This window comes from Lynx canadensis, chromosome C1 (assembly GCF_007474595.2).
Source record: "Lynx canadensis isolate LIC74 chromosome C1, mLynCan4.pri.v2, whole genome shotgun sequence".
Taxonomy (NCBI): domain Eukaryota; kingdom Metazoa; phylum Chordata; class Mammalia; order Carnivora; family Felidae; genus Lynx; species Lynx canadensis.
The window spans coordinates 182295621-182321770 of NC_044310.1; the positions used below are offsets into that span (position 1 = coordinate 182295621).

Sequence of the window (26150 nt, forward strand, 5' to 3'; positions counted from 1 at the left end):
ATGCAAACTGACAACTGAGTAAGACCGAACAGTTTTTGGTACAGCGATGTACTTATCCAGACATCTCACCTTCATGCACAGAAGATGTAACCTCCACTTTAAACTGGAGGTACCCACTCACGTGGTCAGCTGGAAGCCTTCGGCCAAGGTTGTAGCTGAGCATCTGATCCCTGTAAGAGGAGAAATACACTGGTGTCAGCCTTCACCTCCTTCAGCAGGCCACCCCCAAATCTTACACATTTCTCTTAAAACTTTCAGACTCAAAAGAAAATAAAAGGCTCAAAGGCACGGTATAGATAGTCCAATGTAATACGATTCATTGGCACAAGGGAATACTTATAAACTCCAGGATGAAAAGAACTCTGTAAGCAGAAAATGCAATACAGTATCACATCACTGCTAACAGTGACCAAGAAAAACATATTTTGAAGGTCATCAAGGAGCTGTGAAAGGTCTATGGTTTTTGGTATTTTTTGACTCAGGTATAAAAGCCCAGAGGGCCTGGTTCCTTAGCATTTAGCACATTTGGAAGAAACCAATCCTACGAGCACACAACAGGGAAGGACCATCACAGAGCGGCACGGAGGGCACCATGCTACTGTACTTGAAGTCAGGAGACAGCGGGGGGAGAAGTGGCTGCCTCTGACAGCTGCTCCAGCTGTGGGAGGCAAGGGGGCTGCTGAACCTCCCTTCCTTACCTGCAGAGCAAGGGGGCTGGAGCGGCTGGCCCTCACACTGGGGGAGCCTGGCTATCAACTGATTCCCAGTGTGCGCTGTGAGTGATGCCAGTGGAGAAGCTAGATGGGCTGCTGTGGAGGCATCTTGCTGCCTCACTGAGAGGCGTACTCGAGGGAACCACACCAGGGCCCCATCTTGGCCCCCCGCTCCAGCTACCAGCCTCCTTAAGGATGGAGGTGTCAAATCTTTTGTAATTCTGCATTTGTTTGATCGAAGTCAAATGCAATTACATCATTACCTTGTAGGAAGCAACTTTCATTCTGAATCTGATGTATTCTTAATTAAGGAGAATAACCAAAGGGATACCAAATCACGCCATCTCTGCTCTCACACTGCCCTCTACTGGCAACTTCAGAAGGAAAACAATGCCTTGACCTAATACCTGCACCACGGTACAGTTTAGAGCCTCTGGTCTGCCATTTGTTATGAATGTATGTAACTATTTTGTTTGTTCGTCTCTACCTTCTTGGCACAATTCCAAATGGATGTCATCCATTTAAAAGAGCACAGGCTACTATAAAACCCCACTTCAGCTGTTAGTCTTTTGACTTCATGAGAATTTCTTAAAACTGTAAGATGATTTCCTTTTCTTCTTTCTTTTGCTTTTCTTCCCTAGAAACATTGTCATATTTTCTTTCTCAACTGACACTTTGGTTTCCCACTTTGAGTTCATGATGTGTGCCAGGCACACTCAGCTAAGGGCTGTGCATATACCATCTCTCAGCAACCGCGTGAGGCAGGTGCTGGCTCTGTTTTCTAGAACAGGAAACCAAGGCGTGGGGAGGGTAAGTGACCTGTCCGAGGCCAGACTAGTAATGAGCAACAGACCCAGGATGAGATCACAGATTCATCTGACACAGAAGCCCCTGCTCTGTAGTCATCATACTACCATCTCACTTTACAATTCCCAGTGGTTCTAGGCTGCTCTCAGGAGCATGCATTTTAATGACATAATTTACTCATGGTTCATCGAAACGTGCCTGCTTTTATAATGCTTTTCCTGCTTCAACTGGTATTTACAAAAAATTCTGCAAAGGGATACACAGGCACTTCTTACTACTAGACATAGTTACGTTACTTTTACATTAGAGTGTTCAAATAACGTTATATAACGATTGTAATCTGCGTAATAGCAGGGGCGTCTCTTTCTTTCTCTTACCATGGACTTCCCAGTATTTAGATAGCACCTAACACACAGAGGTTCTTGATCTTTGCCCACTGATGCATGAATCTAGCAGCACATTACACGGACCTGCCTTTAACACTGTGGTTCCTCGCCCATCTCTTTGGGCATTAAGTCCTGGCAAAAATAAAATCTTCATTTCTCTGTTAAAAATAAATTGACCCTCCTCTTCTCCTCCTCAGCCAGTAAAATTAAGGTATTGAGGCTGATGATGAAGATTTATAAAAGTGATGGATTTTAGCGAGGAAATAAGAGTTTAGTAGGAATTGTAAGAAAAGAACTACATCCATCTGTTTTGCTCACTGACATATCCCCAATACCAAACACAGTGCTTAACATTTAGAAGACACTAAATATGCATACACACATATTTGTTGAATAAATTAATTAACAAATGAGACTCTTTACTTGGAAAGAAGAATTTTAACAAGCGTTAGTACTGTTTATTTACCAAACTGGCAAGATAACTCAATTCAACTATTCAACCTATAAATACAGGAAATCTTCCCTCCTGGGAGATTCCGAGTCAAGGGTTTCATCCCTTGCTGAGTGCCTGGCGGAAGAGTCACCTGCCTTCTCGTTCTTACCCAGTCTTACCTGACTCATCCTGTCTCTTCCTGTGATATACTGTTGTGAGCAATATATTATATATCATTATGATACATAATTGCAAAGAATAAGTGCCAAAGTACTCTCACTACTTGAGACATTCTCTTTCTAATGTAATCAGAGGGGTTGACAAAGCATGGGAAAGTGATCTGCATTTTGGACAAACGCAGGCCACCCTGTAAAATGTTACATTCAAACAAATGCCTTCAAAATAGGCACTTAGTAAGGATTCTATCTCATTCTACAAACCACATTCTGTAAAACCTCAACTACCTCAGAGGATTGCAATCTACCAAACATAAAAGTAATGAGAACCCAGCACTTATCGAGATGAATTAATCACTTGATGGAAGGCAATCATCAGATCAGGAATACACATTTAGGTGTTAATTAGCTGACATACTAGTATGTAGTGTCATTCTTATCTAATAAAGCAAATCCCCAGTATCTGTATCAGGCAATGCTTTAAATATACTTATACAGAAACATTTCATAATTCCAATCAATATTTTACAAATTCATGCTGGACTTCCTTCCAGTGCACATAAATTCATGACTGGCAGTTCTCTAAGTGTCCAGTTGTTTAAAAGCTGAAATGAAAAGCCAACAAGTCAACAAGTTTCATGCACTGAAAAGGTTTTATTTTGCCTTGATCATTCTTACTGGTGTACATAAATTCATACTTTTAGCAAGCATGAGATATAAATTATATGATTATAATTATATACATTAAATGACAGATATACTGTATTTACCCTAGTTAATTCTCTCTAAAATCTTTCACTTTCTAGAAATCCTAAAAATAACTTTTAAAAAACTTCCTCAAGTATAGTATCTCTACCAGAAGCAATAATTGTGATTTCCTAGCTTTTATCAGATAAATCAGGCTGCTAAGATTTCAGTGTAATATTTCTACTTCATGTGTCCTGGCTCAACCACACATTTCATGGTCTCTGATGGCCAGAGAATTACAATCCATTAGAATCTCTTAGTTTCAGATTTTGAAGGGGCCTTTGAGATCCACTGATCGCAACACTGTATTTTTCAGATGAGGAAACTAAAGCCCAAGTAAATTATGACTTGCCGGAAACAGAACAGTTCATTTGTTACAGAGTGAATGTGAATGACCAGCCTTCCTTAGTTAGCTGGAATAATACCACACTGCTGCCCGTCCTTAGGGCGCTGCCAGGATCTAGAACAGAGGGATCTGAACTCACATCCCAGCTCTGCCTCTTGCTTGCTAGCCTCACATTCCTCATCTCTGAAATGGGTGTAATCACATTATTTACCTCCCAGAGCTGTTGAGAAGATTACGGGGGCTGATGCGAGGAACGTCTTTAACCCCTGACACAGAATAAGCTCTCGGCATCTTCTTACGCTGTTTACTTTTATTTTTTACTTCTGCTGCTACTACTTATAGTCTGCTGCTGCTGCTACTGTTACTGCCACTACCATTTGTTCATGTTCTGATAGTGAAAAAGATAAAAAACAAGATGCCCCATCACCACTACCACTGTTACTGTTGTGGTATGTTCACAATGTTGCCTACCATGAAAAAGATACAAGAAAAGTACCCTGAGTGCTACCTCGGAGCAGCAGTGTTACGGAGTTTGTTGGAAACTACCAAGCAAAAATATACCTACCATTTATGATAAGCGATGTTATGATTTCTTAACTACTTTATTCACAGTTTACAAAAAGCTCATAGAAAGAAAACAGACATGAAATCACATTTTTAAATTCTCTCAGTGAGTAAACTTTAGTTGCCTGAGTGAATGTGTAGGGAGGAGCTCTACTATAATATCTCCCGTGAGTCAAGGTCTTGTTTTAAATGGCCCTGAAACAAGGTGGTTTTGTTTTTCAGGAATAACGAGTTGTCTGGATGGGATTAATTAGGATAAGGGAGCTGTCGACCTGACGCTGGAATCCGGCTCTGGGGAGAAGCTTTTACTGCAAGATTTCAATATCCTCAAAAACAATTGAGTACTATGACATCTGACACTGACCTGCTAATGGTAAGCACATCTTGGAAAAGACAGATACAATAAACAGAAACAAACAAAAAAAAAGGTATATAATGAAAACAGAGCCTTCTGTCCCGCACAGTTTAATGAGTATACGAACACTTTAATTTTAAAAGAATTGCCTTACCACTTCTTATCACTAAGATAAGTCCTAGACTACAAAGTTTCATTTCAGTCGCCTCTATGCAAACTAATCTCAACAAGATCCCTCCAAGTGGGGGCTGATTACCCAATGGCTTGCCGCTCCAGCAACCTCTGGACTGGAATGGTTAGTTTCCCCAGAAAACGCTTGATGATAGGACGGCTCTTGGCAAATTTGTCTTTAATTTCAATTTCCAAGACATCAGTAAGAAGCGCAAAAAAGGAATATTTCTGAAAATAAAAACAGATAACATGGTGATTCAAAAGGAAGACAAATACGAAATTATATCATTTTATTATTACTTAGAAAATGGGATCTCTCAAATCCTAATGACACCCAGAGTCCACATTGCTAGAAATATCTACAACCATTGTCATTCTGAGTGAATGATCAGCACTCACAGTGATTACAAGGCCTCAGTTAAGGACCTGTCACAAAAGAAGCTTAGGATCCTGGTTCAACAGTTTCAGGAGACGTTATCAAATATTAAACTGCACAATACAATTTTAGCACTTACTATATTTATTGCATCTCAATTCTTTGAAATTTAATATCCTGTTATTGGACAATTTCACATTAACCACTGTAGTTGATTAACAGCAATTTTAATTCTTAATCCCATGGTATTTTGAAATTATACAGCATAGGTTAAAATATCTTTCACTTAGTGGCTAAAGTAGGAACATCTACAGAATACTGTGGTTTCTCTTGACAAATATGAAAATAAAACAATGCTTAAAGGCAAATTACTTAAAAGGCACACAGGGTCATTTCTTCTGAGACAGAAAAATAAAAATATGAAGCTAACATAAGTTTTGTTGTTTTGCTTAGCAATGCCATTGGAGAAAATCAGACTGGTTATTAATAAGAATCTAAAATAAATATAAAGAGCTTTATTCGTTTACAAAGACTTTCACATACATTACCTTCATGTTATCTTTAGAAAGGTAACATTTTCTTTTTCTTTTTTTTAATGTTTGTTTGTTTGTTTGTTTGTTTGTTTGTTTTGGGAAAGAGAGAGAGAGCATGGCAAGAGGGAAGGGGCAGAGGGAGAGAGGGAGAGGGAGAATCCCAAGCAGGGATCTATGCAGGCCTCAATCTCACAAACTGTGAGATCATGACCTGACCTGAAATCAAGAGACGCTTAATCAACTGTGTCACCCAGGTGCCTCAGATAAAATTTTCTTCTTAAGGACGAGGATCTCCGGATAAGTGATGAAGCCGGGAATCTAATCAGAATCATTTCATCCCATTCCTGATATTATCCATTCAACCACAGTGATGTGAAAGGTTCCAGCCAGCTTTATACTTAGGCACTACTAAGTTTATTTAGTCATAACAATTAAAGTTCCCCAAAGGGCCATGTCATCTAGTAATTTGCTTCATGGAAAAAGCACTTGCTTAGAATAAGAGAGCAAAGTTTAAGCACTGCTTCTGCCTCTGAACAGCTAAGTTACATAAACACTTCAAGCTTCAGTCTCTTAACCATCAAAATGGATGGATGATGATCTCATCCCTTATGTGCCCTTATTATGCACACAGTTTAAGAATTTTGTAAATATAAAATGTTAGGAAAAGAAAGTTATTGCCAATATCACTACCAAATCCACTATGTGCCTTCTAAACCTCATAGTGAGATACATGCTATGTCTTCTAGGCTTCTACATATGTTAAATTAAGTCGTGTGCCTTTAAGAATTTTTTACTATGTGGAGATCATAAGCAGTTTTTTTAAACCAGGTGTAAGAAAACATGCAATATTTAATCCATTTAAATAACTATAAGAACTTCTCAGGAGAAACATCTTGCTGTGCCGGCACGTCTCAAAGAGCAGTACCTTTTTTCCAACTGGTTTTAGATCCCCGAATCATCTCCCTCCCCATGGAAATATTTCTACAAAGTTAGAACATATTGTCATTAAACACTAGGGAATGATCTGATTATGCAACTCCTACGCCAATAAAGGTTTACCTAGAAACACTCTAACACCAGTATGTGAAACATGTCTTAGATCTCTGAGAAACGGTGGCAGAGTTCATGCTTTGCTCATTAGATGAGAAACAATATCTCTGTTCACTCCTTGATTTTCCCTAGTTCTAACGAGAAAACGCTTTGCTTGATTTCACTGATATGGTGCGCTAAGATGACTGGTAGCATAATGTGGCTGGAAGGAACGTCAAAGTATCTATCACCAACACATCAACGATCTGGCTTCCCTCGGGATGACAACTACCTTGAATGGCTTAATTAACCAAAATCTAGAAATCCAAAAAACATTTGCCAAAGCCCATAGGGAGAGAAATTCCTCTAATCTGTACTGAATACATAACTAGAACAAAATATAGAAAATTGGGGGGGGGGGCTTTACAAGTTTTTATTTTAATTCCAGTTAGTTATACAGTGTTACATTAGTTTTGGGTGTAAAAACATAAAAATTTTAAATAAAAACAGGATCAGTGTTACTGACTTTTCCTTCTGCTTCAGGCTCGAATATGGCTCTGCAAGTCAATGTTATTGAACCTGTCCTTACTTAAAATTTTAATATCTGTTCATCATGAATTTTTTGCACTGATTTTCATTTTTTAAAATATTTCACTAAAATCTTAATTTTGATTATTGAGTCTTCTGGCTCCCTTCAGTCATGCACCCGAGATCAAGGACCTCACCTGCTTTGCCCTATTCCTGGCCCTGGCTACAAGGGACTGTCTCATTCTCCTCCTACACTCTTCCTAACAGAATCCCGAGATATCTTAGCCATCTTGCCCATGCTCATAAACGTCTCTACAGTACACATAAGAGAGATGAACTTGGCCAAATTCCTGTCAAGTAGAAGATCCCTGAGGATCATCTTACCTCTCGGTGCCAAATTGGATTAGTGGTGTTACTGATGATAGTAGACCTTCTCTCCTGCCCATGGTGGGCACAGGTGGGGAAACTGCTCTTCTTCCCTGGCTGAATGGACATCTTAAGATAAGGATCAGGATTGAAGAACATCCCTTTCTTTAGCCCAACTGCTCTAAGATCTTGAAAGAAAGAGAGGGGGAGGGAGGGAGAGAAAGGGAGAGGGGGGTAAACAACAGTAAAACAATAACAAAGTTATTCACACTATGATCGCTGAGATAAGTAAGGACAAGTGAGTTATGAATAATTCCAGCAGAGGGGGAGTCTCTTGACAGGCTGAATAAATGAAGCCAAACATTTACCATCACCTCATGCACCTAAACTGACTTCCTGGGAACCATTTTGATTCTAACGTGCGTCTTCACCACCATTTTGCTATGTGGTTTGGCAACCAGCATTTCACACAGTATCTTGAGAGAAATTCTTAGGAAACAGTTTATTTTTTTAAAAAAGAATGTTAATATGTTCTTTCATGAGAGAAAGATTAAATCTCTTCTACATACATATAATGAAATTATAGACCTATGTTTAATTGGGGGTGAAACTTCAGACCACACATTCAGTTGTACCACATTTAAAATGTTATATATTCCACAAATGTAATGAATATTAGGGGGAAAAGAAAATGAGAAATATTTCTAAAATTTGAATGCTACCTGCTGTATTAAATAATTGTGAGTCTACTGGTTAGTAACTTAAATATTTGATGGCTGTCCCAGAACATCTTAGATTCACCAGCTGCTACTTTACAGTATGTGAGTTGCTAAAATTTCTGGCTAAAATCTGGTAAGTGGAGAGACTGACACTTTTCAAAGGAGTGAGGATAAGGGACACCAACATGTCAGGTAACAAACCCAGCTCTTCCGGGTCCTCAACACCTTTCTGAGAATATCAGTTTGAATAAGATTGGCCTAAGAGCTAAGGGATCTTGAAAGCTTCTGGAATAACGGACCGTTTCTAAGCAACTTGCTACAATTATGATCACTCTAGGGAGGTCCTGACCACTAGTCCAGAAAAAAATTCTGCAGATCCCTCTGAACCTCCAAAGACCTTTGGATTACCCAGATCAGCTGGGCAACAGAGTCTGTATGGTGACTGTCAATGATGGCAGGTTCCCTGAGTCATCCTACTCAAGCCCATTCTTGAAACTCTAAGTCTTTCCTAGAGGGACAGAATTGGTGGGGTTGCCCGTAGAACCACATTGTCTAGGGAGCCATTCCTGGAGGAGGCCCACCCATGGCCAACAAGAACTTGTGGCCCAGAGTGCTGTCTAATAACAACTAACTGACAGCCGAGTTTCATATGTCAGCAAAGACCGAAAAAGTCAACCAGGAGGCCCTTATGCTAAGGACACTGCATGAAATACAGTAAGATCTTTGATCTGAAGAGAAAAGAGAAGAAGAGAAAGATGAGTAAGGCACTTCAGAGAAGCCACTGTCGTCTCTCTAGCCTTACAGTCCCCACTCCTGGCACTTCATAAGCTACACAGTCATCTTAACACAGCATCTGCAACTCACTATCAATTTAATGGTGCTACATGTTTTCGCGTGGCTTTATTCAGCATAAAATAGCTCCGAGAGGAAAACACAATTTGCATATTTACTTTCTTACCTTTCTCGATTAGGCTCGCCTCAGACTCAAAGACAAGAATAATAGTCTCTAGATATTAAATCTACTTCTAAACAAGGGATTTCTTTGCAGTAAATGAGGAGTAACATGGACGGAAATGGCCGCCACAAAGCATGACAGAGCTAAATTATTCATGCAAAGCATTCCTTTGGACACAAAGCATTCCATCAGAAGATTACGCCACTGTGATGAAAGATGCCACTATTAAATAACTCTCATATCAAATTTTTCCACAAGGAATGCTGCACAAATAAATCTTCATTAATAAATATAAGAATCTACCAACTACTTGTAGTCTGATTATTCTGTTCCTTTATCCATCTCATTTCTGCTCTGGCTTCCCCATTTTGTCTTTTATATATTTTACTGCTCATAAATATCTGCATCACCTAATAGACCAACTAAGACCTCAAAGTCACAAAAGTATGACATGCTACATACCCTAGTTTAAAGTCTTATTTGGAGAAGAGGATTAAGATAGTAACCGAAACTCAGTTTTGGGGGCACTTGGGTGGCTCAGTTGGTTAAGTGTCCCACTTTGGCTCAGGTCATGATCTCATGGTTCATGAGTTCAAGCCCCACCTTGGGCTCTGTGCTGACAGCTCAGAGCCTGGAGCCTGCTTCGGGTTCTGTGTCTCCCTCTCTCTCTGCCCCTCCCCCGCTTGTGCCTCTGTCTCTCTCTCCCAAAATTAAATAAACATTAAAAAACTTAAAAAAAAAAAACACAAACAGCTTTTGTTTTAGCTGTAGAATTCACTAATTTGTGTCCCTACTTACCACAGAGAATCAAGAGTAGAACATTTGCGGGCAGACAGTCTACAATGCTTAAATGCTCTTCGCTAAACACTATTATCACTGTCAATATGCTATAACTGGATTAGTTGTTCAGAATTACCATTATAGAACTGCTTTCATCTTATATAATTTTTAGCCACTTCTGTACACCACCTGCAAATATCTGACCATACATTAGGAAGTAAAACAGATATAAAGTAGCCAGCCACCCTGTGTACTGAGGTGGGATGTTGGAAGAAATTATATTTAAGGAAGAAGCATCTGGTGATGCCCCAAAGCTATTTCCTACTTTTTAGGAAAACATCCTGGGGTTTTCAAGTTCTAGCTGGCCATTCTCCTGCAGTGAATTAATTAACATCCCCTCTGGAGTCAAAATCAGTATGTGTGTGTTGCATTTGGAATGATATTGATCACTTGGAAGCTTAAGGCAATGCGTCTAAACTAAGAAGACCATGGTATGATTAAAGTAACCATGGAGGTGGGCTAACTGTTCCCTACCTATACACGAAGGATTTCTGTACCTGCAACCCCTCAAGACTGTGAAGGTCTAAAGCAGAGCCAAATAAATGCTTCCAGGAGACACGCAGACATTGAGGGTAAGGGTAAGTTCCACTGGCAGTGGAACTTCAAAGTGCGCTTCTAAAAACCTAGATATGTTTTAAAACCTGAGGGTTCCAACCAAAACATACTTCTTGGCCAAAATTGAACCATAAGCCACCAGTTTACAACTTCTGAGATCCACCAGAGAACCAAAGGCAAAAAAAGGCTTTCATAGTAAGTAAACTCATATAGGGGAGTAGGAACATGCTAGAACAGAAATGGATACTCTGGAAGGCCATGGGCCAGCAATGAACTAATGTGCACACTTTCATCATATGTGGTAATTATACATCATGGAAATGTTTGTTCTCAAGATCAGTTTTCTCTCACTCTTGACAATGTCAATTTTCATCCATAATACTTTTTGCAGCCAAGAAAAGTGAATCTAATTTAAAATTTAGAAGCACTGCACCAATGGAAAAATGAAAACAAAACATCTTTTAGTGACAGACATCTGTTAGACTGCATTTTATATGTGTCATAGCACAGCTGTCTGTTTTAAAAGTTCATTTCAAAGACTGATTTTCTTAGTGTCTTCCTGACTTTATGACTGCCAATTATTTTTTTTTAAATCAGTAGCTTTGAAACGTTTTTGACTGTGATCTACATATGAAATATATTTTATTCTGAAACCCAGTATACACATACATAGGTGTGGGTATATTTTGTGTGTGAAAGTTTTCAGTCTGTATAAACTGATGTTCTATGAAAAAATATTTCCCTTTGGTGAAAAACTCTGATTTTTCCCCCTATTCTTTTTTTGAACTGTTGGATTCAACTAAATTAAACTTACAAAACACAGATGAGTTCTAACTCACAATCTGCAAAGCAGCACATTTTCATAAACAAACAAGCAATTAGAATATTTCCTTAATCAGAAAATAAACAAAAAAGTTGCCTTATCAGCTTTCCAACTTTTTTGTGAATTTCTCCACAGAAATAGGAGGAGTAACCTTGGCTTATTTTTCCTAGTCTCCAATATTTTCCTTTCTTCAGATGAGCTAAGCACATACATGGTTTTCAAAACTAAAGTTCTCCAGTAGGGATAGCATATGTTACAGTGTTGTTTTTAAGTAACTGTATATAGTTACAGTCATTTTATCACTAGAAAACCTGGAAGAAATAATTTCTGAGTTTATATTAGTAGTCTAATTTTTTCATGGTAGGAAATATACTTGAATTTCCAGAACTTTTACCAAAAAAATAAATAGTTCACATATCATATGTAAGACTCTGTAAGGGTGCCTGGGTGGCTCAGTCGGTTGAGCGTCCAACTTCAGCTCAGGTCATGATCTCACAGCTCATGAGTTTGAGCCCCATGTCAGGCTCTGTGCTGACAGCTCAGAGCCTGGAGCCTTCTTCAGATTCTGTGTCTCCCTCTCTCTCTCTGTCCCTCCCCTGCTCACTCTCTCTCTCTCAAAAATAAACATTAAAAAAAATTTTTTTTAATAAAAAAAAAAGAATCTATAGACAGAAGTGACTATTCATGCCTTTGAAATTATACACTTTCAAACTGGACATCACGTTTAAAGACACCTTTACCTGACAACGTGAAGCTGACGAGTTTCCGAGAATGCTGATTTCCGGAAGCACCTCCTTCCATGCCTTCTGCCCCCATCTGCAGAGGAAAAGTACATATTTGAAGTTTCACAGGAGTATGATGGTACCCAACGTGCTTAGGGAACCACATATATTTACAAATGTGATGATTTTTTGTATCAAACATGCATTGTAGTATATGCCTTTCATATACTATAAATCTTGGAATCCAGACACATAAAAATGCATATTTTCAGAGACGAGAGAAAGAGTCACACCTAAATTTAATCATTACCCCAAATGAAACCAATATGAACTTCTAAATTTCCTGGGACAGGAATCAACCTACTTTATGTCCTTTTACTTCTTTGATAAGAATATAGCTGATATGTAGTGAATGTACTTACATTACTATTACTATATTAAAATATTCCTTTCAGTTAAAAACCAAACACCAGACTCCTTTAGATTTACTAGGAAAACAGAATAAACTAAACAGGTGATTTTTCTCAAACTCATCCACATATATGTAGAATTACCCTCCAATTACCTGCCAAATATTTCTGAGTCACCATGTGGATGCCCCACTGCCCTTGTAGACTCCTATTTTACTGTGCTGCAGGTACATGGCACAGCTATTATAATTAGCAGTTGTAAGAGTCTGCAGTGCTGTTGTACTGATTATTGTATTGTAAAAGTTTTTGTAAAGGCTATCTCACGTGAAACCTGTCATTTATGGACCACCAAGTATGGCAAATTTAGCCTTTCTCTCAATTAATGTACAAGTAAGTGCTCCATTTATGGTACACTAGGAAAAAAAAAAAAAAAAAAAGGTCTCCCAGTTCTCTAACAAAGAAGCCCACAACGCTGTAAGAGACTGAACTGAAGGCAGAATATACTTTGAATAATTGGGAAACAGAGACCACATTTTAATTCTAAACTTTGGATTAAACCCTTCCATCTAAATTTTGCCGCACTCCCTCACTTTTTAAAAAATCATCTACCACCACTGGGGCACCTGGGTGGCTCAGTCGGTTGAGCATCTGACTTCGGCTCAGTTCATGATCTCACGGTTGCTGAGTTCAAGCCCCATGTCGGCTCTGTGCTGACAGCTCGGAGCCTGGAGCCTGATTTGGATTCTGTGTCTCCCCCCCCCCTCTGTTCCTCCCCCTCTCACACTCTGTGTTTCTCTCTCTCAAAAATAAATAAAGATTAAGAAATTAAAAAAAAAATCATACACCACCAAATGCAAACTGATAGAGCCACTGTGGAAAACAGTATGTGAGTTCCTCAAAAAATTAAAAAGAGAATTACCAGATGATCCAGTAATTCCACTAGTGGCCTTTTACCCAGGGAAAATGAAAACACTAATTCGAAAAGATATATGCACCCCTATGTTTACTGCAACACTATCTACAATAGCCAAGATATGGAAGCAACCCACGTGTCCACTGATAGATGAATGGATTAAGAAAGTGTGACATATATATATACATACAATGGAACATGGAACATGACTCAGTCATAAAAACAATGAAATCTTGCCATCTGCAACAACATGGATGGATCCAGAGACTATAATGCGGAATGAAATAAGTCAGTCAGAGAAAGACAGATACAGCGTGATTTCACTCATATGTGGAATTTAAGAAACAAAACAAATGAACAAACAACAACAAGAAAGACAAACAAACCAGACTCTTAAATATAGAGAAGAAACTGATGGTTACCAGAGGGAAGTAGATGGGGAGATGGATGAAATAAGTGATGGGGATTACAGAGCACACTTAATGTGATGAGCACTGAGTAACGTATAGAATTGTTGAATCACTAAACTAATATAACACTGTATGTTAACTATCCTTCAATTTTTTAACCTCATATACTGCTAAGAAATAAAACTTTACTAATCCAAGCAAAGTTGAACAATTTAAAAATAAATTCCAGGGGCGCCTGGGTGGCGCAGTCGGTTAAGCGTCCGACTTCAGCCAGGTCACGATCTCGCGGTCCGTGAGTTCGAGCCCCGCGTCGGGCTCTGGGCTGATGGCTCAGAGCCTGGAGCCTGTTTCTGATTCTGTGTCTCCCTCTCTCTCTGCCCCTCCCCCGTTCATGCTCTGTCTCTCTCTGTCCCAAAAAATAAATAAACGTTGAAAAAAAAAATTAAACAAAAAAAAAAAAAGAAAAAGAAATCTTCTTAAAAAAAATAAATAAATAAAATAAATTCCAGGGGTGCCTGGGTGGCTCAGTCGGTTGAGCATCTGACTTCAGCTCAGGTCATCTCTCGGTCCATGAGTTCAAGCCCCGCGTCGGGCTCTGTGCTGATGGCTCACAGCCTGGAGCCTGTTTCAGATTCTGTGTTTCCCCCTCTCTCTGACCCTCCCCTGGTCATGTTCTGTCTCTCTCTGTCTCAAAAATAAATAAACGTTAAAAAAAAATTAAAAAAATAAATTCTATTCAAATTTTGAAATATAAATTTCTACTTCCTTCTCCTCTTCTAAATGTTTATTTATTCTGAGGGAGAGAGTGTGCACACACGAGTTGGGGAGGGGCAGAGAGAGAGAGAGAGAGGGAGACAGAGAGAGTCCCAAGCAGGTCTTGCACTGCAGCACAGAGCCCAATGTGGGGCTCAATCCCACGAACCCATAAGATCATGACCTGAGCTGAAATCAAGAGTCAGAAGTTTAACCAACTGAGCCGCCCAGGTGCCCCTCTACTTCCTGTACCTTAATCAAAACTATTTTGCATGGCACTTCACTGATTCCTGATGCTTTCAAACGTCATCTGCAGTATAACAGGGTATCATCCAGGTATCTTTAATTTATTTCATCCATAAAACCAACTTCGTGATAACTCTGGATTGACTCTCAACAAGTATGTAAAGTTTACCATATTGCGTTGTTTCTCTCTGACTCATCATCCCCAGTTTAATCGGAAAAGACACAGCAGCAAACTGGCCAGATAATGGATGGCTGTCTCTGTCTCATCCTGCTTTCACCACACACATCCCTGGACCATAGAGCAACGAACAGCGTGAGGTGGTACAGACTGCTGTGAGACAGACACTCAGCAACCTGCCCTCCAAGTCCTGAGTACAGCCTGATAAACCATAGCTTCCCACCAAATGGACCACACCGCCCAGTAAGATGTGTTCCCTCCAAAAACATGAAGTCTCTTCCTGCTAAGCTACACCGATGCTAAGTGAGTTAAAGGAGATGAAAAAGATTCATGGTCAGTCTTCATTTAAATGTGTTGGAAAAAAAAATAAAAAATAAAAAAAATAATAAAATAAAAAAAAAATTAAAAAAAAAAAAAAGGGGGCGCCTGGGTGGCGCAGTCGGTTAAGCGTCCGACTTCAGCCAGGTCACGATCTCGCGGTCCGGGAGTTCGAGCCCCGCGTCAGGCTCTGGGCTGATGGCTCGGAGCCTGGAGCCTGCTTCCGATTCTGTGTCTCCCTCTCTCTCTGCCCCTCCCCCGTTCACGCTCTGTCTCTCTCTGTCCCCAAAATAAATAAAAAACGTTGAAAAAAAAATTTTTAAATGTGTTGGAAATGTTATAAGATATTATAGAAACACAAGAAAATGCCTTCAAATTCTCATTTTAAAAATATAAACCACTGTCTGGCAAAAGCTAACGTGAAACAACTCTCACAGAGTTCACAGATAGCGTCCTGTACCACAACTGAGGCAAATGCTCCTCTGAAGTAATATTCCATGAATTCAATTCCATCATTCGTGACAAGAAAGCCAGGAAAGACCAAACATTATCACTAGATGCAGGAACATCAGTGATAAGAAACACATCTGCACTCAATGTTTAAAGAGAGATTTTAAATAAACTCACGCCACAGATTCATTCCAGGAAAACCCAGAAGGAACACTGACAACCGAGTGTTGAAACAATACATGGCAGTGAGTGATGCTAGCCTTTATCCCCGAAGCCAAAGGATTTCCTGTTCCAAGTGTCAGAGACACGTATCACTGAGTACTCTGATGAATGACAATGACGTCAAAGTACAAATGACAGACAAGACGCAACTTTTTTAAAATCCTTGATTCATTGCAAAAGGATATATGAGAAAGGAGGCCATAAGATGATGATGGCAGCTCATTTTCTTCCCTAGAGAGGTGCTCAGACACTTCCTCCAGGGCTATTCTTTGCATATGGTCATAGAATAATCAAACTAAAATATCAATGTTGTCAATCAGTCACAATAACTAGACACATGTCATATAACTAGGTGACCATCATGGAAGCACAGCACTTATCCCCACCATGAGGTGTCCCCCAGACTTCCAATTTTGGACATACACCAAATTGTCTCAGCTGGGTCAGAAATCTATTGACCACCAATTCCATTATTGTCACCCTTTGAACAGAAATATTCTATTCTGACTGCCAGAGCTATATCTATGAAGCTTTGATGGTTCTCTAAAAGCTGTCTGAAGAAAATTAATTATCTACAAACTATCCACAGGCTTTGACAGAGGAATCTCAATGCAAAATCAATGGAATGAGACCAGTGTTCACTACGCTGTAAAACCCTGCTGCCTTCAGTGATATCTGATCACTTAAGTTGCTCAAGTCTAATAAAATCTGAATCTAGAAAATCATGTTTGGAGGTTATTGTCTAATTTCACACACAGTTAATTTTTCAAAGGTTCTATTATTAAAGACCTCACTTTTCCACTTTTGTAATTTTTCTTTTTAGAATATCAACTGAAGCACATTCCACCGCTTAGTATGTGACATGGCAGATTTTGTAATCAATGACTGTTATTCTCCTGGTGACCTTCAAAGTCTTGTATAATAAATGTGGATTATTCTTTTAAATTCTAAATTATGTTTACTACATGGGAACTCAAATATAATTCAAATGCGAGTAGAATATTTGGATACTAAAGATTTTGCAAATACTATTCCCACTACCTGAAATGCTCTTCCCCCCACCCCGCCCCCACCCCACCTCTTCACCTAAGTATCTCCTACTCATCCTTCAGATTGTCCTGCAAACAATCTTCCTTCTTCAAGGAAGCCTTCCAAGACCTACTTGATCAGGATAAATTCTACTAGTATGTGCCCTCATAGCCCCATTTTACTCCCCCTCACAGCAATTATCACTCAAATAAACATAAATTAATTTAGTGATGTCTCTTGTACCCACCAGACCAGTGAAAGAAAGGACTGAGTTTTTGCTTGTCATGTCATCCCCAATGGTGAGTGCAACGGCTGGTACTTAGCAGGTACCCAATGAATATTTGTTGGAGTGAATAAATGAAAAGGAAAGACTTCATGATATACCGTTGTTGGTTCAAAATGCCACCTGCAGAGATTACTTTCTGAATTTCAGGGAGTCAACATGACTACTTGCCTATTTCCAAAAATGCTTGCATCTATAAATGCACACGTACACAATACACATGTGCGTGCACACACACACACACACACACTGTGATAAAGGTTCTATATTGTGGGAGTCAATATTTTTCTTCTTTGCTTTCATGATCTGATTTTTATTAATGGCTTATTAAACCTCCAATGCTTTACATATCTTAGACTCTAAGAATCTCCCCAAACCACCTGAACCCAACCACCCATCTACAATGAGTACATACTACAAAGCTGTTAGATTCTAAATTTAGTCAATGGAGTGAAAAACCACAAAATTGTGAAAAATAAACCTTCAGAAAGTACCATGTTGAAAATGTATATATATACTTGCCTTCAAAAGTCTAACACAACCAGTTTCCTTCCAAACTAAATCAGGCATCTCTTTCTTCACTTGAGGGCCTGGTGAAGAGGGGGACTTCCGTTGAGTGGCCATGTTATACTAAAAATGTGTGGTATATTTAGGCTCTAGCGCCCAACTCGGCATCTAGGAATCTGGTGCTCAGACCTCCTGAGGGAATAGCACATGCATGATCCCCACCTCACACTCTTTGGAGTGAAAGCTTGTAAAGACGACTGCGGGTAGAATCACACAGGATTTGAATTGCTATTTTCCCCTCTTATTCACTGAGCTCATGTAAATTAAACTCAGGTAAGATGCGATGCCACCATTTCCTCCCAACCAGTCACCCAGACTAAATTTAGACCAAGTTTAAGACTAAATTGGATGGCATACTCACTAATTTGCTTCATGAATGGGTTCTCTGAAGAGTTGACCATTTGCAGAATTGTTATAAATCAAATCATATTTTTCCACGATTCGTATTATGGATCCAGGTAAGCCAGCCTGTAAGTTATTTCCTCTCCTACAACAGTGCCCACGCTGTTACGTGTTTCCTTTTTCATCGTTCCTCATAACCCTGCCAGAGCTGCACTGGCAAAAATAGAAGCTGAGGGCCCGGGGGGGACCTCATGAGGAAGCCGGCAATGAGGGGCACTCACCATCACAGCAGGATTCTTCACGGTGATGCAGGGGGTCGTGGCTCTCAGGGCTCCGCTAATGCCGTGGTAGTATTTGAAACAGATTTTTATCTCAGCTGCAAATTGATTGGAGAAAAACAGTAATTTCAACACTGGAACTAGTCATTTAGGAATCAGCTGAAGAAATCTGCCACACCCCCTGTCAGAAGATCCTACTCTAGACTCTTTGAATAATCAATCCCTTCTTTTCCAATCAAAGAAATAAATTACACCAATTCCTGTTTGATTTTACAGAATTCTCTGAAATTTCCTATGAATATCCCAAAGATATGAGAAAAATAACGCACAAAACAACACACCAAAATATGTATAGTGTAGGGATAGGAAGAAAACTAGTCACCATTTACTGAGGCGCTCCACAGCACACCAGACACCGTGGTTTGTCGCCGCTCATGTTGTTATTTGATACCCACTTCAACCTTGGGAGGCAGAAATTCCCATCCCCATATTACAGAAGAAGTGGCAGGGTTTGCAGAAGGTCAAATAAACAGGAAATGACAGAGTCAGAACTCAAACCCAGTCTGTGGGACTCCAAAGCGTTCACTCCTAACCTCTACAAAATAGACGGCCACTGTTAGTGGAAATACAAAAAAGCAGTCTAACAGAGTAAAAAAGAATGCTGTATAGATTCTGCAGTGATAGGGAATCTGTATTTTAATTTTTCAGGTGGCTTCAATGTAGTCACTAAACAGGGATCAAATTTAGGAACCACTGGCATATAGATACATAAATATATAGATCTGGATAGATAAATAGATGGATAAATAGACAGACAGACAGATAGAGATATGTGGAGATATATATACCTCTCTCCCCACAGGTGCATGTGTACACACACACACACACACACACACACACACACACACACACATAAAATTTGAGCTTGATGAAAAGCAATACAAATGCCAATTATTGATTTTGGAAAGTAATTACAATTTCAAAGACCGTGAAGGCAAAATGTGTCAAAGATAAAACCCACAGCCACTAGAATTTCTCTGTATACAGAGTATCTGAGTCACTGTAGTGTCCCTACAAGACGCATTTTCCCCAAGGTGTCATTTAAGGCAATGATGTCATAGGAAATGATGCTGATGGACAGGCACCAGGAAGAGTCGCAGCCTAGAGAAGTGGGGCTCCTCTCTCAACTGAGTCACCTGGATTATTAAAGTGGGGCCACTAGATGGATTTTCCCCCAAGAAGTTACTCTTCTATCAACTCTCCTGACTGCACCAAATGGTCTCCTACAGTGTATTCGGTTTGCCGATTTTAAGAGAAAGATAGAATGCTTTAAAAAATCATTTTAGGAATTTACATAGGATTAGGAATACTACGTACAGGAATACAAAACCATATTACATTTTTCTGTCAATGACAAAATACTACAGCTTAAAAAATTAGCTCTGTCATGAGGGAAAATATTGAGTGTTTCCATTATGCATGATGATCACAGTGCAGTGACTCACAATGTAGTTAGCATCATCAAGCAAAAGATTTTTACCATGTACCCATCACAACATATGCCTGACAGTGCAAGAGAATCAAAGAAAGGTTTCTGGTCTAGCAGGTGTTCTTTGTGTAGCTGTTAGGATGACAATTTTACAGGAAGGGCTAAAAAGGAAGAGCAGCCGGGTAGCAGAGTGTGGAGACCCCGGAGAAGATGAGCGACGACGCGGTGCAGTCAGAAAGGCCTCATGGAACAAATAGGTCTGGACTCACACTTCTAGATGAGAAAAATGGAGCAGAGATGATAACGGGTGAGGGGCGCTAAAGCAGGGAAGCAGAAATAAGCATGCTGAGTTTGAGGAACAGCAAGATGACGCACACAGGAATTCTAGCCGCACTATGACTTCACTTGCCTGGGAACACCTCTGCAAAGGACTTTCCCGAACATTAACACAAGCTTTTGGTTATTACTGAAATAGTGACAGCTGTACAGGTCTGCGCAAACCCTCCTCTTCCACTTGCTTTCTTCCAAGACCAAGAGCATGTATTCTACGAGAACAAAGCTAAGCACCATGCACAAAGCCTGCCAAAGCAGAACAAGCCTGATGGTGTGCACGAGGACTGAATTCTGCAGGCATGAGCTCATTAGGATCACACTCAAAATGCTGGCAACCAGCGGTCTGGGAATCCGCCTGCAGCGGCACCTCATAGATCGGATCAGCGGTAAGGGAGTGAGCAGCTCATTTTTCCACAAAGAGACGTGCATTTTTATAAGACATCTTCCCCTAGCTCCCTCTCAAGTCAGGATGCTATCTCCTCTTTTGTAAGGTTTTAAGAGTCAGCTAGGTAATAGATTATGAGACTGGAAAAAAAAAAGGGGGGACTGCTGATTTTTGTGTGTAGGATGTTGATAGCCAGGCCTGCTTTGCTAGTGAACCCATGTGGGGTGTTATTTATTCCTTGCTATAACAAAAGTCTCCAACCCCAGTGACAAATTAGGATCCTTGAAACTATAAGATAAACTCATTCTGAATTGCACAGGATAGATTTTGTGGACATGATCGCCAAAAACACGACAGAGCTAACAGCTTCATAATGCTTCAAGGCTAGATGCAAAGCCAAGGGGATTTGCACAGATCACCTATTACAGAACCAAACACATAGGCTGGTCATCAGAGAGAATAACACAGTACTGGACAGAACTAATCGTTTGCGCCTGGACTGAAACACACTGGCCCCTTCAGCAGAACACCAGTGAAGACTTCTGTCCCCTAAAATACACCAACGTTCCACGCTGACAAGGTGAGAGCGTTCCTCTTCAAACATTAGTGTTTTATGAGGTCACTCAAGATTTTTTTAAATGGTGTTACTAAATGCAATCTCCTCTGAGTGAGAGAGAAAAGACAGAGAGCTGCATTCTGATCGACGTGCTTAAACATTTTAGCGGTGGAGAGAGGTAACCTAGAAGACTCAAAAAGGGTGGAAAGGGGAGCTGGCATTCGCGCTCCTACTTTAGCTACAGTCTGTAAGCACTAACTGCAAGAGGAAAACAAAAAGCTACTTCTGAGAAACAGATACATGGACAGATAACAGTAAACATATGAATGATGACCGAGCATCAGATAAGGGAGGAGCCCGCTGCCTGTGGCACCAGCCAGCCCTGTGCACAGGCAGGGGAGACGGAGGCCTAAGGAGCGATGAATGATCCCATGTACCTGAGAATGGTTTCTCCATAGCCCGATGTGGGAGCCAACATCTCCTCCTACCGGTCTCAGATTACGGAAATATATATATTAAAATATGTGTGTATGTATATATAAAGTAAGAGTATTTTCTCCAAAAAAAAAAAAAAAATCTGCCTTTTATAAAAAGCATGTTGGCTCGCTTGCTAGGGTCTGGTTGGGCCAGTGATGGTGGTGGGGGGCCGGGGTCTTGGTGCTTGTGGTCCTGGGCCCAACGGGCAGCACGGAGGGGCCACCCCAGATCGGGACATCTCCCTGCACAACTTCAGCACAAGGCTGTGGGAGCAGCTCGTCCGCTTCCACGTCATGTGGCTGACACACTGGCTCTTCCTGTGGGTGGGGGCCATGCCGCACCTGTGCAACCTCGCCGTGGCCCTGTGCAGCCACTACGATTCCATCCCCGTGTCTACCTCCCTCCTCAGAGACACTTGTGGCATGACCTCCACTGATCTTACCCGGCACTTAGCCAGGAAGACCAACAAACAGATGCTTGTCAGCTATAACCTTCAAAACACAGACAGTAACCTCACATTACTTGTAAAACACAGGATCAAGGAAGAAATGGAGGCTTATCCAGAAAAGTTCTAGCAGAGTGGCAGAAGTGAGAATTTGTAACTTACGTACAATATACATTTAAATAAATGGACTGAATTAAAAAAAAAAAAAAGCATGTTGCCTCAGAGGGCAGCAAGACAGGAGAAGGGTGAGGAGGGCTCCTACATTAGCCTATAAGGACCTGCCACTGGGGGCACCTGGGGGGCTCAGTCGGTTAGGTGTCCGACTTCAGCTCAGGTCATTATCTCATGGTTCGTGGGTTCAAGCCCTGCATCGGGCTCTGTGCTGAGAGCTCAGAGCCTGCAGCCTGCTTCAGATTCTGTCTCCAGCTTGTGCTCTGCCCCTCCCCAGCTTGTGCTCTGCCTCTCTGTCTCTAAAATAAACATTTAAAAAAATAAAAAAAATAAAAAAGGACCTGCCATTGGCTGGGCCCGCTCTAGCCTAGGAAGGAAGGAAGGAAGAAAGCACCACCCGAATGGCATCTTCCTCTCCCAGAGGTCCCTTCTGAACGGCTAAAGCCAGTCATGAATTATGGAAATATATTTGGTGCCTTTTAGTAATCTTCAGGATACTTTCATTTAAAGGTTTACTACAATAAAGACTTGGCAGCCTCTATTTAAATGCTGACCAGACATAGAAGCCCGCTTATTTTTAAATTTTTAATTTACGAATTTTAATGAAGACATCTCCCAGAGCACTGGTGCTGTGGGGTGATGGGAGGGGGATTGTGGGGAGATAGTACCTTCGGCTTGTTTGGGGTGGGGGAGGGGAGGTCAGGGAGGTGGAAGGGAAGTTGAACAGGGTTTAGGAACTTAACCATGCTCCTAAGTAAAGGGGTTTCTATAACTGCATGATTCTGACATTGCATTTAAAAACATTTTTTTAAGTATATTTATTTTTGAGAGAGAGGGAAAGAGAGAGAGAGCACAAGTGGGGGAGGGACAGAGAGAGAGAGAGAGAGAGAGAGAGAGAGAGAGAGAATGAGCGGGGGAGGGGCAAAGAGTGAGTGGGGGAGGGGCAGAGAGAGGGAGACATAGAATCCGAAGCAAGCTCTAGGCTCCAGGCTCTGAGCTGTCAGCACAGAGCCTGACATGGGGCTCAAACTCATAAGCTGTGAGATCAGGAGCCGAAGTCAGATGCTTAACCGACTGAGCCACCCAGGTGCCCCCTGTGACACTGCATTTTTAAGGCAACCATTGTGTTTCTGGGTTTGTATATGAATAAAATATTTTCAGACAGATCAAATGAAACTGGTAAAAGTGCTTGCCTTCGGGGAGGAGAAACTGATGACTGGGGCATGAAGTTGAGGAGATACGTTTACCTTTGGATCTTTTCAACATTATATTCTTTCATACACTACTTACTCAAAAATTATTTTTTAAAAAGAATCTCAACTCAGCTACATTAACTCCAGGCATTAGTATAAAACTTCATTTCAAGCCCTCTCTGAAAAAAGATTCTACAGGCCACCCTGTGCAAGAAATGGTTTTATTTCAAAGGCTGGGATCTCATCCATCACTTTAAATAGCAACAAGATTCACTTAGGCAGTCACTAATAGCTTGTTCCTATTTAGAAAGTGTGCATTTTCCCCAGGTTTCTAGAAGCTGAATATTTTGAACCATAAAGGAGATGAAATGGAGATGCTCTTCCTTCAAGCATTTTTATTTACACAGAATAATCTTTAAAAAATTCAACTTATTGATTTTATTAATTCTAAAACAATTAAAGCAATTAATTCTAAAACATGATTTTCACCATTGTCCTGTGTGCTTTTATTATATTCTTCGTACTATGACTCTTATTCACAGGCTCTTTTATTCAGAGGCCACAAATTGGAAAAAGTAAATACATTTTAATCTTCATGCTTTTGAGGAAGTCTGCCCACATTTCCAGTGACATGCTATTTATTTATTTATTTATTTATTTATTTATTTGCTTATTTATTTATTTATTTTTAATTTTTAAATGTTTATTTTTGAGAGGGAGAGAGAGAGCATGAGCGGGAGAGGGGCAGAGACAGAGGGAGACACAGAATCTGAAACAGGCTCCAGGCTCTGGGCTGTCAGCATGCAGCCCGACACAGAGCTCGACCTCATGAACCATGAGATCAGGACCTGAGCTGAAGTCGGATGCTTAACCGACTGAGCCACCCAGGCACCCCGCTAACCTATCATTTATATGTTACTACAAGTTATCTTCTCTTTACTAAGGGCCAATAGAGGCTAAAATGGCTCTGCTCCTCCTCTGCGAAAGCTCAGCTAAACAATCATGAAAATCAAAGACAGATAATATCGGTGTGGAGGTAGTGGAAACCTAATAGGATTAGCAAATGAACAGGATCCAAAACCTAATGTATGAGAGTGGAAAATAAAAAGCACCAAATCCATCCAAGGGGCAAAAAAAAAAGGCCTTCTGATGTTGGCAGGAAGGGGCTTGGGAATGGAGATATTTAGGGCAAAGGCTCTGAACAGTACCAAGGCCACCTGCCTCCCTTACCTCCCCAAAAAGCCATTCATAAAGCAAAGGCCTTTTGTCAAGGCACCGTATGCTGGCAATCATACTTCCTAACCTGAGTGCCAATCAGAGACACAAGCCACTTACACGTCTGATGCTCAGTTTCCTAAGTCTGCCCACTTCCCAGGGCTGAGACAGGTAAGATGTGTGAAAGCACTATATCATTTATATAAATATCAATGTTCTGATATTATCCTCAATGATCACAAAGCAGTTTATCACACAGCAATGAAGTTCTAAGCTCATTCACTGATCCAGGATTTAGTGAGCTCCTGGAATAGTGTGTGGCACACAGCTGGCACTTAATAAATACTTCACGATGGCTGGGGAGAGAGAGATGGACAGATGAATAGAAGGAATGAAGGAATGACAAAAGCAGGTCTGAGTGAATGAATGAATGAACGAATGGCCAAAGTCTATGAAAGACTACAAAGAATAACAGAGACATCCTAGTATGATAAGACAACTTTGAAACCTCTTACATTTCAAAACTCAAGATGCATCCTGCAAAGATGACCCATTCAGCTTCTGCAAGCATTAGCTCATCTGAGGACTATCTGACAGTTTGGTGACAAGTAGGTGCAGAGGAAGCTGATCTTCCTCTCCAGGGTCTAGGAAAGTCATGTGCCCAAAATTACACCTGTCTTTGTCCTTCAAATTCATTTAAGCAGGCCCCGTAATAATAGAAGTCTGGGCTGCCTGCCTTCTCTGGGTTTTTTTCCAGACAAACTAAAGCCATCTTTACATTCAGAAAGAGCTTAGAGGGGGCTGAGATCAAGGTTTGCCGATGCACTTAGGGCAATTTTCAGAGAATTTTAATTTTATTTTGCCTGAACTTCTGTTGAGCTGAAGATAAATTTTCTTTCTGAAGATGAAAGCAAAAGTTTTTAAATGTCTCAAGTTTTCAAGATCAGAGGTTGAAAATATAGAAGCTGTCTAACCCCTCCCCACCCAATTTTTAGAAGTTCCACACCATCGGCTCCAGAGGTTCAAGCAAAACTTCACTGTGCTGGAAGTCCCCTTAGGTCTGCTGTAGGGGTTAAAAAAAAAAAAATGATGTCTAAAAGACACGGACTACGCTACTAAGCACTTAGATAAATACCACCTTAGGTTTTTACACGTTGAAAGGATATGAATGTGTGCTGAAAGAGGCCTCATTCTGATTAATGAAGATAAATTTATTCTAAAACCAAACTTTCTGTAATTCTCATTCACCGTCTTGGATTTTAACATACACGACTTTTCCTAGTCCTTACAAAAATTCATTGCTGAATATTTCCAGGTTTTTTTTTTTGTTTTTTGTTTTTTTT

General features: G+C 40.4%; 2 protein-coding genes across 4 annotated transcripts in view; one reads left to right on the plus strand and one right to left on the minus strand.

Moving 5' to 3' along the window:
• Positions 1-26150, minus strand: part of HECW2 (HECT, C2 and WW domain containing E3 ubiquitin protein ligase 2) — a 239868-nt gene that overhangs the window by 129899 nt on the left and 83819 nt on the right. For all 3 annotated transcript variants that reach the window (XR_004344036.1, XM_032594456.1, XM_030324947.1), the window contains exons 3-7: positions 18547-18641; positions 12163-12238; positions 7549-7718; positions 4784-4926; positions 70-170 (exon numbers count right to left, since the gene is read on the minus strand). Coding sequence is in view for 2 of the 3 variants with exons in the window: in XM_032594456.1 (XP_032450347.1) it covers positions 70-170; positions 4784-4926; positions 7549-7718; positions 12163-12238; positions 18547-18641 (585 nt within the window). In the remaining variant the exon portion in view is untranslated. The remainder of the gene's footprint in view (positions 1-69; positions 171-4783; positions 4927-7548; positions 7719-12162; positions 12239-18546; positions 18642-26150) is intronic.
• On the plus strand, positions 21939-22358 carry LOC115520510 (proteasome assembly chaperone 4-like). Its single transcript, XM_032594457.1, has one exon. The coding sequence runs from the start codon at positions 21939-21941 to the stop codon at positions 22356-22358; it is 420 nt and encodes a 139-aa protein (XP_032450348.1).